At 40.2% G+C, this 16,243-nt stretch overlaps 1 protein-coding gene across 3 annotated transcripts in view; it reads right to left on the bottom strand.

Moving 5' to 3' along the window:
• Nucleotides 1-8,250: 8,250 nt before the first annotated feature.
• NSUN2 (NOP2/Sun RNA methyltransferase 2) overlaps nt 8,251-16,243 on the bottom strand; it is a 48,860-nt gene continuing 40,867 nt past the window's right edge. For all 3 annotated transcript variants that reach the window (XM_074945072.1, XM_074945070.1, XM_074945071.1), the window contains exons 16-19: nt 13,545-13,625; nt 12,093-12,231; nt 10,806-10,845; nt 8,251-8,756 (exon numbers count right to left, since the gene is read on the bottom strand). In XM_074945072.1, coding sequence (XP_074801173.1) covers nt 8,372-8,756; nt 10,806-10,845; nt 12,093-12,231; nt 13,545-13,625 — 645 coding nt within the window. In that variant the 3' untranslated portion in view covers nt 8,251-8,371. The remainder of the gene's footprint in view (nt 8,757-10,805; nt 10,846-12,092; nt 12,232-13,544; nt 13,626-16,243) is intronic.

Raw genomic sequence — 16,243 nt, 5'->3', positions numbered from 1 at the left:
TTCCTCACTTCCCCAGGTGAGTATTGTAGTTTTAAGAATGCTTGATAAAGATCTTGTGGGTGTTTGTCTCAACACCTACACCTTGTCCAACAAGGAAAATAACAGCCACTGGCAATCACATACAGCCCCCAGCCAAAACCTCTCCAGCACATCATCAACGATCCACAACCTAACCTGGAAAACGATCCCTCACTCGCACAGACCTTGGGAGACAGGCCAGTCCTCGCTTACAGTCCTCGCTCCCCCAATCTGAAGCAAATACTCACCAGCAACTACACACCACACCACAGAAACACTAACCCAGGATCAATCTTTGTGACAAACCCTGTTGCCTATTCTGTCCCATATCTACTCTAGCGACACCATCAGAGGACCCAACCACATGAGCCACACCATCAGGGGCTCATTCACTTGCACATCTACTAATGTGATATATGCCATCATGTGCCAGCAATGCTCCTCTGCCATGTACATTGGCCAAACTGGACACTCTCTACGTAAAAGATTAAGTGGACACAAATCAGACATCAGGAATGTTAACATACAAAAGCCAGTAGGAGAACACTTCAATCGCCCTGGACAGTCTATAAAACAGATTTAAAAGGAGGCATACTTCAACAAAAAAACTTCAAAAACAGACTTCAAAGAGAAACTGCAGAGCTACAATTCATTTGCAAATTTACCACCATTAATCTGGGCTTGAATAGGGACTGGGAGTGGCTGGCTCACTACAAAAGCAATTTTCCCTCTCTTGGTATTGACACCTCCTCATCAGTTATTGAGAGTAGATCACATCTGGGCTGGTGAATATAAACACAGGGAGTAGTGTTGCCCTGGAGGCTTTTAGTGAATGCAAAGACATGTCTGGTTGAAAAAATTGACTTAAAAGGGCAAAGTACTCTATGGTGTTCTATATCTCCCTGGGAAAACTGAAAAGCCAAGATTCCCAGTGCATCACTATAGCAGTCACCATGGATCTTGAAGCAGTATCAGAAGTGTTGACTGCAGCCTGTAACAAGGCTCTTGTCATTAATCTGCCCTCATCAATAGGGGCTTGAAATTGAACCTTATTATTCAGGGGATAACTTGTCTTTAAAGTCCAAGAACTTAGAATAATTCAAAACTCATTTTGCCAGGAAGGCCTGCTGGCTGGAAATTCTAAATTGGAGGCAGGCAGAAGTAAATACATTTCTCCCCATGACATTTAAATGCTTGATTTCTTATACACAGAGGTGGTCCTTGGGTACTGTTGGCTGGACCTTTCCATGGCAGCTTGGATGACAAGGGCATTTGGGGCAGAGTGAGAGAACAAGAACTCCTCTCCCTCAACAGGGACAAACTACTGCTTTTCTGCCTTCTTAGGAGTAGGGACACAGGAAGCTGGCGTGTGCCATACAGTTCTTGCTGGTTCAAGGGTAGCCTCGTTGACTGAGAGTGCTATTCGGCTAGATCCCATAGGCTATAGGATGTCCAGGAGTTTGTGCCGAGAGTCCTGGACCTCTTCTAAGTGGATTTAGAGCTCTTCTTCTACTCTCCAAAGTAGTTCTTGGAACTGTCTGTCATCCAGAGGAGATGGCAAGGATGGGGCAACCATCTTTTTCGGTGAAGAGGAGGAAATCTCTCTGAACAGGTGGATCCGATTTGTCTTCCTCCTGCTCCATAGGCTCAAGAGGATCTGGTTGACCTGTTAGAGGGTTAAGTGTGATCCTTATTGGATTGCATGTTGCTTGATGCCACACGTAGGTATCCTATGGATCCCTGTAAGGCCAATATGAAGGGTCAAAAATAGGTTATGGTGGAGGGGAGTATGGTTCCACCAGTATATCAGATTCTCCTGATGAGAAGGTCTGGTCTGGTCCCGTTGGTAGCACTGACAGTACCAATGTTGGGAAGCTACAGCTAGTGGATAGAATGTGAGATGGGGTTCCTCCTGGTGCTAGAATCAACCTGGTGCATACAGGTCCCAACAACAGGAGAGATTGCAGGTCCTGGAGGATGAAGATATCCTCTGGAGCGGTATAGGACCCCGAATCCTTAGTAGTCTGTGTTTTGTTGTGTCACACTACCGGACATAGGCACTGACTCCGTGGGTGCTCCGGGGCTAGAGCACCCCCAGGGAAAAAATGGTGGTGCAGAGTACTCACTGGCAGGCCCCATAAGCACCTCCCCCCCATCGCAATCAGCTGTTCTCCGGCATGCAGGCAGGAGGCGCGAGGACATAGCACGCTATGGGGAGGGGGCGGAATTGGATGGGAAGAGGCGGGGCAGGGGTGGAGCAGGGCAGGAAAGGCTGGGTGGGGGTGGGGCCTTGGGGGAAGGGGTAGAGTAGAGGCAGGGCCTGGGGCAGAGCTGGGGGTTGATCACCCCCTGACACTTTGGAAGTCGGCACCTGTGCCACCAGAGTCAGTGTAAATGGACTCTTTGTAATCGGTGGTTCCTTATGTCCTTGACACAGAGCATGAGAAAAGCAAGGGAGCAGGTGTGGACCAAAAGATATTACTTGCTAGAATTCTCCACTCTGAGGCGCATGCAGCACATGCGTACCCCACAGTGAAATAAAGGCAGGAATCAGTATTTGAATAACTACATTATATCCAAAAACAATACACTGCATAGTCAGCTCAGCTGTTATATCCTATCTTCTTTTATTTGTCAGATTTACCAATTCCTGTACATTTATCCTATCCAATAAACATTTGATGTTTAAGTAATAATTACGGATCTTGCAATATGAGTGGTACATGTAGATCAATTAGCTCTGTTCTATTGTACTATTTAGAAGAAAAACTCAATATTTACATTCTGTATTACACCACAGGTGACAAATGTTGTGAACACAAACAAATGATTTATAAAACAATTATGGGCGACTAAATTAGATAGACTACATATGGTCACCTTAAATGTAATTTGAAGGAAAAAGTACACTGAACTTGGATGTGGATTTTTATTTTCTTCTATTTACAGCAGAAGTGGATACATTAATAAAAGAAATGGACATAGAACTGTAGATTTGCAATCTGTAGCCTTTCCCAAAAATAGGCTTAACTGTGCCATCAAAATTCACCAAGCAGAAATAATCTTCAGAAATTTTCTTTAAAAACACTGCATGATTTAACCATAATCTAATTACAGTCTTGGTACCAAAGATTAACATAGGCATTTTAAATTAACTTGAACCTAAACAGGCCCAAACACCTAGAATACCCAGAAATAAATGCAGAACATGCCATTTGCTTATAACTTTGTGCTGCCGCCTGCTGTGCCCAGTGTTTCTCAGCACTTAAGCAGTGGGATCCTTTGATAACTGCAACATTAGAGTGGATCTATTTCTTTGGGGGAGGGGGAAGAGGTAACCACCTCATTTTGGAAACAAATGTTTGGCAGTGTGAGATGCAGAAGATATCTCACATGTGTAGTGGGATTTTGCAGGTATCCATTTGCAACTTGTGTAAATGCAGCAATGAATGGCACTACTTTACATACCTTTTAAGGTACTTTTAAGTCAATGCTAACAACTCCACCATCTTTTGTATTTTCATACATTGGATTACATTGTACATTATGATTAACCATATACACCAACTGTTTTTATGAGAACAAGGATTTAACATGGAGACCACTTTTTTAATTAAATGTCATCTATTGGTAGTAGATGTATGCTTATACTGAGTACATTGTGCTCTGGACAAAAAAATCAAGCTTACAAATTGGTTACATTACACTATTGAACATCACTATGCAATTGTTACAAACCTCAGATGATGCTAAAGCTCTGTAACAATTATAAGACTACAAGACAGACTTGGCCAAACTTACTTAGATGGTAAGCTGCTCTTTGCAACATGGACTGTCCTTTTGTGACTATACAGTGGCTTGCACAATGGAGTCCTGGTTCATGGCTAGGGCTCCTAAGCACTGTGATAATACAGATAAATAATAAATACATGGCTAGCCATTTAACTTGTCCAGCTTGTCTAAGTCTTCTTTCTTATAGAACATTGACCTAGTTATTAGAAGACAAGAGTTCTATTCCCAGCTCCGCCACTAACTTGCTAAGTGACCTTGGGTAAATCACTGCCCCTCTCTGTGCCTCTGTTTCCTCATTTCTACGAGGAATATACCACCACTCTCTTTTTGTAAAGCACTTTGAGATCTATGGATGAGGAGCTTAGTGACTTGGGAAAACAAATGACACTGAAAATCAATGAGGCTTGTATTTTGAAGTCTCTTAAACTGTTGAAAATGTCACTGAAGATACTTTGTATTTGGTCTCACAGTAAGAAATATTTAGTTCATGCATTGCTCCTCATCCATAGATCTCAAAGTGCTTTACAAAAAGAGTGGTGGTATATTCCTCGTAGAAATGAGGAAACAGAGGCACAGAGAGGGGCAGTGATTTACCCAAGGTCACTTAGCAAGTTAGTGGCAGAGCTGGGAATAGAACTCTTGTCTTCTAATAACTAGGTCAATGTTCTATTCTGACGTCCTCTTTAGTCTTCTTTTCTGCTGTGTGATACATGAAGCCAATGCTCAATACAAAAAGTTGACAAACATATCTCAACCATTTGAACTTTAGGCTATGTAACATGTTATTGCAGAATACATTTCAGGAAAAATAAAAGATTCCATGTCTGGAAAATGTGTGGAGCATAATGGAGATGCCATTTTGAACAAGTATTTCTATACAGGCCAGTAAGAGTGGCTATCTTAGAAACTCAACCAAGGTAAATTAAGAGATGCAATACCACCAGTATTGATGGAACATGATTATTCCACTCTCTCCCACAAAAATCTTATAGAAAACAGTGAGTGGGAAAATTAATAGATGGCAGGTATGGAAAGGAGATAGCCTGGGAAGACAGGACTGATTCACCCACTGCTCTGGGCCAGACATTCTGTGTGAATTATCCATTCTTTGCAAGTATTAAGTTGAGTCAGGACAAGATCATCATCTCTGTCACTGCATACGTGGGGTGAAGCAAGAGTCAGAAGCAGCACCACAGTTTATTAATAATCCTTGATTGACAGATTTTCTGGAAAATGAAATAGTAATTTTAGCCCCTTGTCACTGAAAAGTCTGGACCAACTACTATTACGAATTATATTTGATAGGTCACGCACACAAATGCTGCGAATTATACCTGATAGGACACGCACAGTTCGAATCTAGCCTGAGGCACATGAACAAAGTCCACAACTGCAGAGTTCCCAAAAAACACCAAGTTTATTATGCTCAAGCATGGTGCCCCCCTGCTAGCCAGGAGGGGACCCCGAATATAGATTGTACAAAGGTTATATGCTTTTTAGCAAAGCATGTTGCCCTTGTGCATTGGAAACCTTAGCCAATAAACAAACCCTTTTCTTATCTACCACCTATCCTGCTTGGTGCATTCTTCATGCTAAACTAGTATGTTAATTACACAGCATGGTCCTAAAGCAATGCATTAGTAACTTTTATTATCAGGATGGGAGGCCTCACATCAAAGGCCAGGAGATAGGGAGTTAGGGACAGACAAAGAACAGATACCGGGAGTCAAGGCAGGCTGGAGACAAGGGGGAGGATTTTCACAGGAATGTAGTATCTAAGGAACACTCCTCTTGGTGCATGATGTGCTTGCTTTTAGACAATGGTGGGCCCCAAACCAAAATGGAGTCACATGTGCTAACTTTTCCTTAACACTACTGCAGAACTGAGTAACTGTTTTCCACCTTTGCTCTTGTGGTAGTGTTAATTACTGTTGCTGCGGGGGTGGAGGAGCCCTCCCCTGATCCATCTGCCCCCCACTCCCCCAACCAACACACTGTCCCCTCCACCACCTTCGCCTACCATCTGCCTCCACTCCTCACTCCTGGACTCAGCGCTGTTTGCTGCACCCTCCTCCACCATCTGGGACTATTGCAGCAGCCAGCACAGACTGAGTGCAGAAGCACATATGCCTTTTCCCTCCCCTTTGGACTGGCCCTCTGCTGCTTTTGGACAGTGGACCTCCCCACCTTCTGCTTTGCCCGCTGCAGCAGTTTGCCCCCCCCCGCACCCTTCCCCTTGCTACTTGCCCCACCCACCCCCTGCTACCCGTATAAAAAAATTAGAATGAATTTTGCATTAGCATTTAGCAAGAGGAAACTCCAAGTGCCAAACAATGGTAGATATTAAAAGTATTCTTTGGTTTACATTATCTTTAGAACCACACCAATAAACCTTTTATTGATGTAAACAGGAAAAAAATACTATTTGGAAGTATTTAAATAAACTGATGCCGATGTGAACTTGTTGACTTAAAGTCAGTCAATCCTAACAGCTCATGCAACCTGCTCATGGGTGGCTTTTCCTTAGAGAGCAACATAATGGCAGGCATCATTAAAATAAAAATCCATAAACACAAATGAGAATTTGAGTGGGTGAATTTTTACACTATGTTCTAACAGCTTTGATCAACAGTACTGATTGGATAAGAGTTACTATATTACGGGGAGAGGGCATTGCAGGCCTTGTACATGAGACCTTAAGGTTCAAAAATACTACAAATATTTCACTCGTCTTCCACTTAAAGCAAATGCTTAATTCTCAAATGCAGACAAGCAAATATGAACTGACTGGATGCCAATATTAAAACAGCATGAAATCCAAGTCACCCTAAAAGAAAGAATTAGAGAGAGTCAGGAATTTATTTGGAACTTGTTGGCATACAAACCTCTCTCTCAAGGGAAAGCTCTGCCAAGTCATTTTTCAGTTTATAAAGCTGCCCAAAAGTAGCATAGTTAATTTCAAGTTGATTTGATCAAACAATAGAGGAAAGAATCCTAAATTTAAAATATATTTAGCAGGCTTTTCATTTCCAAAATGGACTCCTCTTTAACAAATGAAATATGAGTTTGAAGAATAGTTTTCTTAACCTTTTTTCATAGATTCTTAATTGAAAAGTTTACTACATGAGACTATTAAAAAAATGAACAAAAAAACCGTACTTGAGTACCTTTCCCAGACCTGAAGAGCAGCTCTGCGTAGTTCAAAAGCTTGTCTGTCTCACCAACAGAATTTGGTCCAATAAAAGGCATTACCTCACCCGCTTTGTTTTTTCTTTTCTTTAACACGTCAGAAGATAGGACATTCTTCTTTATGAAATTATACAAAACTGAAATAGAGACCATTTGTCTGATGTTGTTGAGATTACGGATCAGAAAGTCATAGCTGTGGGGTATTACTGAATTGGTGAAAGTGGCTCTGAGCCATTTAGTACTTTGTGTATCAAACCCAACACTTTAAATTCTACCCATAATTACTCGTAGGGCAACCGATACAGATTATGGAACACTGGTGTCATGTGCTCCTGCTAGGAAGCCCTGCTTACCTCGGGTTGCCTTCTGTGGCAGCTTTTTTCCAGGCACACTTAAGGTATAGTGCCCAGGTAGAGTGTAATGCAGCAGTCTAGTCTTGAAGTGACAGAGGCATGGATTACAAAAGCATGGTGGGCATCAGGAAGAGATGGCTGCAGTTTCCCAGAAGTGGGTTCTAGCCCACGAAAGCTTATGCCCGAATAAATTTGTTAGTCTCTAAGGTGCCACAAGGACTCCTTGTTGTTTTTGCTGATACAGACTAACACGGCTACCACTCTGAAACCTATGACCAATAGTGTTCCTGGACATTGCTACTGTACGCTCACCCAACAAGAGCTGGAAATGTTACATAGACATTTACTGGCTCTCAAACTTGGGAAACTGCCTTTCCATCTAGGACTTTTGCACATACTGATCACTCAATGTAAAAATATATATGTTCTGTATTTCCTATTCAGGGGGGTTGTCTCTTGTTTACAACTTTGAATATACTCAGTAACAAGAGTAATTTTTCTGGTAACTGTACTATGGTACATTGGCCCAATATGTTTTATACTTTTACAATAAACTATTTAGCATCATTTACTACAGAGGAAAATTACTTCTCTTGTAATTATGTTTCTCTGAAAACCTCATGCTTTTTGCATGAAAACCTATTGATCTTCTTTCAAAAATGATCCTATCAAGACAGACTCAGACAGGATTTACAAATTAAATAAACAATTCATATTTGAAAATCAATCTCTACACACCAGGTGTTGGAATTTACTGGTGCATAGTCCATCGATGGCAACAGACATACCACATTATCAATGAAATGGAGTTAAATGGGAAGAACAAGACAGACTCTTAGGGAAAGATTTTTTTTTATTTAAAAAATAACACAGGAACTTCTGTAAAAAGAATACCTTGTGCCAACATTTCAACTTCCCCCAAGAAACTGAAACAGTTTTAAAAGTGTATTTACATACTGAAGACAAAAGTCTAGATTACATATCATGAAAGTAATGCCAAAATGACAGACAGTGAAAACTCAAGCTTTCACACCACTAAGGTCAGCAATGTCTCTATTTTCAGCATTTTCACTGGAAGGCTGGACATTTTCCATTTTATTCTCTGGTTCTGTAACACTGCTTTCCATAAGCTCATGAATAGGTTCTTCGTCCACTTCTGCCTCCATTTTTGTGGCTAATTCATTGTGTTCTATATCCATCTCTTCCTCCATGTGCTTTGTGTTGTCCTGATCTCCTTCCTCTGTTTTACTTTCAAAATCCTCCTCTTTCCTCTTTGCTTTAAACACTTCAACTCCCATCATCCTCAGGTAATGAAGTCTCTCATTCTTGGGCACAAAGGCACGAAGTGAGGTCTTTCCATGCCAGCCACACAGAACAATAGGGCACTGAAGAGTATCAGGTTTGCTATTAAAAAATTAGTGTTTGGTAAAGATTGAGTAAATTAATCTTGAGAATTCATTTCTACAGAAATATTTTAATTTAATAGCTATACACATGATTTCAATAGAGCAAGACAACAGTATTATGTATCTCTAACAGCAACTTTACTTTTAATGCAATACCTAATCCAGCACTGTTTAAACACTGATAAGGACAAGTCAATATTACAGATTGGGAGAGGAACATACAGGCAAGTAGAGCAGTAACTATATAAACTCATATTTCATATATTCACAGAGTTTAAGGCCAAAAGGCACTATTTGATCAGTCTATTCTCCTATTTTTCACAGGCAATTACATTTCACCTAATTATCCTGTACTGAACCTAAAGCATGGAGTTGGAGAATCTCTCACTAACCATTGGAACAAACTACCAAGGAATATCACCTTCATTGTTAAAAAAAAAAAAAAAAAAAAAAAAAAAAAAAAGCTTTATTTCTAATTTCCATTTGTCTGGCTTCAGCTTCCAAAAACTGGTTCTTGTTACATCCTTCTCCCCTAGGTTTAAAAGCCCTGAGTACCCAGTATTCTCTCCCCACGAAGGTGCTTACGCACTGCAATCAAGTGACCTCTCAATCTTCTTTCTGATAACCGAAACAGATTGAATTCTGCAATGCATTTTCTTCAGCCCTTGAATAATTTTTTGTGGCTATTTTCTGCACCTTTTCCAATTTTTCCAACATACTTTTCCGTTTCCTTACACAGTAGCGAGGAAGGGAAGAACTTTTAAATCCCAGGATTCTTTCCATATATGGAAAAGACTGAGAGAATCCATTGATCAAAATTCAACCAGATATATAGAAGTTTGAAAAAAAATATACTCATCCAACTTGCCATTGACAAACAATGTTTTCCTACTAAGCCATCCATGTCTGCATCATTTAAGCTTTCCTTTAAAATAAAACTGTCTGGTCCTTACAGTTTCAAAGGTAATTTTCTCAATGTGAACTAAATGTAAGCTGTTACCTTCCTGAGTCAACTGACAACTCCAATGCTTCTGCTACTGCTCTACGTTTTATGAAGTAAAGACAGACAAGACAATAGTCATTTTCACTTTTTCTATTCCAAACTCTGCAGGCAGCAGTGAAACTGGTAAAGAACCACGTCAATTTCACTGTAGAGCTGTGCTCCGCAAAGCTATTAGCAGCAACAGAGGTAAGTATTGGAGTTGTTAATGGGGAAGGAGAAGCCAAAAAACCCCAAGACCGTAAGGAGGAATAGAGACTGTGTGTTGGATATGTCTCCCCTGCCTGGTATTGCTCGACCTTACTGGTGGGCTTCCATTCACATTCTTCTTCATCTACTCGAGGCTAGTTGGCTTAGTCTTTGAGTTAATAAGTATTTCAAGCCTTGCATTTACATTCAGAGCTCTGACAATAGTGAAGGTGAAGTGCAAAGCCTGCTTAACCTCTAATCTGCCATAACTTTTTAGAAAAGCAAGTTTACAAAAATGGCCTGCACAACTGCACCCATTTAGAATTCTAACCGCCCAATCACATTTACAAATCACTTTGGCATGTAAATTAGAAGCACCAAGCTGCACCTGCAACGCTGAAGGACAAGTTCAGGACCAAACAAAAATAGGGGCCGTAACATCCATGACTGAAAGATGATTTTAAAAAAAAACATTTCTTGACCAAATTTAAGGAGAATCAACATTAGCCTTTTTTTTTTTTTTAAAAATGTAAGAAGTGCTAATGCCACATTTATGAATAATTTTCATGCTCCAGCACGGCCTATGATGGAGTGAAATACCACTTGGCTGTTGCTAGGCATAACCACTAAACTAACTGAAGCCTATTTTTCTAATCAGCAAATACAGTGACAATTAATTCACAGCAAATATTTTCATTTCAAAAGATGTTCAAATGCTTTAAACTGACACTGAAATTCAAGATAAAGACCCACTGTAATGAGTTACGTGCTTGTTTCTATATTCACATGTATTTATCTTACACATTTTCTGAGGGGGGATAAGTGAAAAAAATATGTATTAGTAAAGCATCTATTTACCTGGGATCTGGTTCATACTTCAGGACAATGCTCCCCATAGCTAGAAAAGAAAGATTAGATAAAATTTACTTGGAAACATAAAAAATACTTGTGATTCCAAAATGTTATAACAGCCTTATCACTATGTTTAGCAATACAATAAACTGGATCAGAAAACAGTTCAGATTTTTATTCCTGTTTCATATTTATAGATGGAAAAATCTACACACAGAAAAGCCTGCCCTCCCCCGCCCCAAGAAAAAAAAAACAAACAAAAAAAACCCAAACCAAACAACACCCTTATAGGAACAAAGACATGCCTGAATTCTAGAATAATAAAAATGTCTCTCTACAAATCTGTTACAGGTTCCATACGTAATATCCAAAAATAAATCAGAAGTCACAGAGTGTTGGCCAAAAGACTAGGTTAGAGTTTTGGAAGAATACTTTTGTCTCTACATTTTATCTTAAAGGGACAGCATCAGGCATGCAGATACCATTGTGATGAGTATGGACGTAAGATTATATAAAACCCTAGCATGAAAGAACTAAAATCAAACTTCTGTCTGAATTTTTACAAGTAATACTTAAGACTACTATAGCTGAAAGAGTTTAAACAAAAAGAAATTTTCTTTTGCTTTACTGTGTACATTTGACAGAACTATGCTTATAGTCATTTTTCTGTTTCTCCTGTATAGTCAGTGACCTGTTTGTAAGGGTTCTTCACATAATAGGGAGAGGAAAAAAAGTTCAGAGTGGTTGTCTTTTCCTACCTGTTTAGATAAAATATTAGTATATTTAATCTAGAGATGGCCAATGCCATCCTTAAAACATACAATGAATAAAGACACCTGCAGGGATTAGGAACAGCTTCAACTAAAGTACATTCAGGAACAAAAATAGGCAGAGTTAAGAAATGTGGCTAGTCAGAAGTTCTTGCTGAATTTATGCTTTGTGGGAATCCCAGACCTGGTGACTCTTCTGGTTCCATGAAGGTCATGTTCTTTGCAAGAGTCCAGGCTCTCTGGGTCCTGCAGGATTTACAGACCTTAGTCTACTAAGATTCCAGGGTTGGGGCCAGATGGAGCCACAGCCTCTGGAAAGGCTCTTGTCTCCAGCAACATTAGAATGTCTATATTAACTGTTGCACTATAGATGGCTAGAAGTCATGGCGAAGACTAATATATTAAAGTAATTGGATGTTGGATTTTCCATTCATTTGAATGGATAACTCACTGCAAAGAGTTTGAAAGCTTTACAGATGCAAAATAGTGCTCTATATTGCCATAATAAAAAAAGAAAGCTTACCCAAGTCTTTGACCCGTTTGTGTGTTTCACTGGTAAATTTACTTAAGAATGGATTCTCTTGAGTTAACAGCACTTTAACATCTTCTATGCACATGTTTATAATCCTTGCATTAACGAATGGGTACAGTGTATATATTCCCTGGTGGTAAAAAAAACAATTAGTTTTAAAATGCAGTCTCTGCTTGTGATGCCATATAAAAGATGGGTAGCTATTTATCACATTATAATTACATAACTGCAATAAATCTTATGCAAGTCATCTAAAGTATCATTAGAAAAGTTATGATTTGCTAAATCTGATAATCCTGTTTATTTGCATGTGTCATCTTTGTATCTGAAGTTATGAATATCTGCTATATATTTGTATCTCAAACTTGTGCTTTGTGTTCCTAGGTGACACCCCCAGACAAATTTGCATCAGCACTGACCATCTCTGCACTATGGCCCATCCATGAGGTAACAGGCCACTGACGGGACTTAACTCGCCCTGCAGTTCTTCTCCAGGATGCCTGACAGCCTGGAGCCACTGATGCCCTATGATTCAACAGAGCACATAAGGAGATGTAGTAAAGGCATGTGACTCTGGACTCCATTTCTGCTAATAAATTTCCATGTACCTATGTTGTGAACTATAAATTGCAGCTATGACATCACTGCATCATCTTCATTCCTGCTTCATTCCTCTGAACTGTAACTTTCTATGGAAGCTTTGAACAAAGGACTGAATGACCCTGAAGCTTTTGGGTGTGATCCAGAAAACAACTTTTGCAAGCCACCAGAATTATCATCTCCGCTATGAACCTGATCTCTATAATCACTTGTAATGTATAGGATTCCTTTGACCATTTAACAACTCTCTCTCTCTCTTTTTTTTTAAAATAATAAAACTTTTAGACTAAAGGGATTAGCTTCAGTGTGATATCTGGGTAAGGTCTAAGTATATATAATTGGGGAAGTGGCCAATCCTTTGGGATAGGAAGAAGAACTTCATATGTGATGAATCTGGTTTTCAGTAATCTCCCATCAAAGCCCAGGTGTCTGGGTGGTGATATGGGCTGGTTGCCTAAGGGGACTGGGTTGTTAGCTTCTTGTTAACCAGTGTGGTGCTACAGAAGCTCATTCTGTTGCTGGTTTGGTGAAATTAATGTTAGAATAACCACCAGTTTGGGGTGTGTTTGTCCTATTTTTATCAGTCTGTCCTGAGTTTGGCACTCTCATCTGTATACCATACCAGCCATGCTCACACTGCTTTCTGATAAAAGATCAAATTAAAGAAAAGCGCTGAATGAACAGTAACATCAGAACGCAATCCATTTGTTTAATGAAGTTTAAAACGCTAAGTTTGGAGGCTGCATTTCATAATGTGCAACATTCATATTGACGATACAGCAGGCACTATGGGAAATATGAACAGAAATCCCATGATATGAAAGCAAAGTGCTTTGCAATTACCTCTTGTGCTAGTCTGAAGGCACAGCCAAACTGTTCACCATCACTGTTGCGAGACCAGACTTTTATCCCAGTGTTAATAACCTGTCAGTCAAAGTAAAAAAGTATCAATAAAATTTTTAAGGAAAACCAAGGTTAAGAGTTACATAACTCATCTTGAAACTGCTTAACTAGCAGTCACAGGGAAGAGTAACTCTGCCATACAGAGGTCTTCATTTCTGCTGGAGATTAAATTAAACTCAAAAGTCAGAATCAAAATTTAGACCAGCTTACATTATTAGTGCTGTTCAAGTTATAGTGCTTTGGAAGAAAAGGATGAATAAAAGTTCCCAACTCTGAAGATACAGTTATACATCTTGGGGCATCCTCTTGTTAACCACTTCCTTGTTGAAAATTGATCACTTATTCCTATGGGGAGAAGAGGTGGTCTTGCAATTAAGGCACTGAAATGCTTCTACGAAATGGGTTGAGTTCCCAGCTCTGTTTAGGACTTCCTGTGTGACCTTGGAAAAGTCACTTAAGGCCAAGATTAAAAACATATATACTGTGGCAAGGCACCTCCTTCGTTTTGCCAGACTTAGCACTTCCCTCTCTGGCAATGGTGGGCCTGGGGTAAATAAGTCCCACTCTGGGCAGAGTTTGCCTCCCCCACTTCTGTGCTCCTTTAGCGGTGTTTCCAGGGTAGGCCCCATGGTTGGCCTAATGGGTGATCCTTCATCAAAGAAAAAGGGAACAGTCTCTTAAACCCCAAAACAAAAGGGAATACCTTTCCTTGCCTCCTCACTGGGGCACAGTGTCATCCTGTTGCTTGCCCTGAGGTGCCAGTCCTTCCCCTAGCAGGCACTCAGGTTTGGCTGTTCCCCTATGGGAAGGAGCACAGCCTCTCAGCCTGGAAAAGCTTGTTTCCCAGCTGCCATTAGCCTGACAGTAGCTTCTCTCTCTTCTCCCGCCCCCTCCTCCTTCTGCCTAGAGGAGGGGTTTTTAAAGGCCTCAGGCAGCCCGTAATTGGATTCAGGTGTCCCTAATTGACCTGAGGTAACCCCTTCTATATATATACACACACACACATATATACACACACTCACACGTATGCGTTTTTAATCTTGGTTTTAAGTGACTTTTCCATATATGTATATGTGTGTGCGCGTGTATTTTTATTTTATTTATATATATTAGAAAATTATATATAATTTTATATATAATAAAAAATGCACACACACGTACACATTTAATGTTAAGATCCTAAATCTATTTTAAGCACCCATGCTTAGCAGTGTAACCCATTAAAAAAAAAAAAAAAAAAAACTTGCCATGAATCTTTCGGTTCCCACCTGTACAATGAGACTATTTCCCTATCTCACAGGTGTGCTGCAAGGATAAGCCTTTAATGTTTGTGAGATGCCCAGATACTTCTCTGATGAAGGCCATATACATTCCTTTATTTCGGAGGCTATGGAATCTGAACACTTTCACACATGATCCAGAGGGCTGTAATGTATTTCCACTATAGGTCCGTCCGGAAAATAAGAACTCCACTTCACAGAAAAATTTGAGGTTTTAACATTTCTGCTCTGATGTGAACAAAACTTTTAATATTTTTAATGAAAAAAGCCACACCCCAGAATAGCCAAGAGGCAATGATCCAGGCTCTCACTCAGCATGTGGGAGACTCAGATTCAAGTCCCTGATGTGAATCAGACCCTAATAACTATTCTGAGAGTAGCCACTACATTTCCACAAAAAAGGGAAGTTATTTACTTGTTCAATAACTGGAGTTCTTCGAGATGTGTCATCTATGTGTGTTCCACATCTGCTGAGCAAGCACTCCATGCACTGGAGATCATAACACTTTAGCCTGCAGTGTCCCCACTCCTTGCACAGCCTCAAGACCTTCACCACTTTGAGTATATAAAGCAGGGTGGAAAAACAAACTGACCCTCTGTTCCTTTACCACTACCCACTCCAACGTATTAGACTCAGCAGAAGCTGGGAAAGGAGAATGTTTTGTGGAACACAAAGACAACACACCTCAAAGCACTCCAGTTACTGAACAAGTAACTTCCTTTCCTCTTTGCATGCTTTTCTATGTGTGTTCCATGTCTGGTGACTGTCAAGCAGTATAATCTTAAAAGGTGGAGGGTACATTAAAATAGGAATTTTAATACAGCTCTGCCAAATTGAGAATGTGCACATGATACTTCCACAATAGAGGAATGTTTTGTGAAGGTACGTAAATCACTCCTGGTAGAAGCCCTACAAATATCAACTATAGGAACACCTCTAAATGAGGCTGCAGAGGCTGCCTGTGCCCTGATTGAATGTGCCCTAACGTTCCCAGGGAGCTGTAAACTGGCCATCTTGTAACTCTGTACAACCCAAAACCCATCTAGAAATTCTTTGGGTTGAAACTGCCTGACCCTTAGTTGTTGTAGCCATGTTGGTCACACAGTATTCGAAACAGAAGGACCCTTACCAGCAATAGAAACAAACAGCCTAAGGGATGTCCTAAATGATTCTGTAATATCCAACTGAAAGTATGGTTTTGGGAAAGAACAGTGATAAACGTACAGATTGTCATTTAAAATCGATCAAACTGCACCTTAGGAAAATTTAGGTTGCAGTCTGGGAATCAACTTGTCTTTGGGGAAAATTGTGTATGGCAGCCCTGCCATAAGTGCTTGCAACTTGCTCACCCACCGTGC

This window comes from Natator depressus, chromosome 2 (genome assembly GCF_965152275.1).
Source record: "Natator depressus isolate rNatDep1 chromosome 2, rNatDep2.hap1, whole genome shotgun sequence".
Taxonomy (NCBI): domain Eukaryota; kingdom Metazoa; phylum Chordata; order Testudines; family Cheloniidae; genus Natator; species Natator depressus.
The sequence above is the reverse complement of the archived record's forward strand: the minus strand, read 5'-3'. Positions and strand labels throughout refer to the sequence as shown.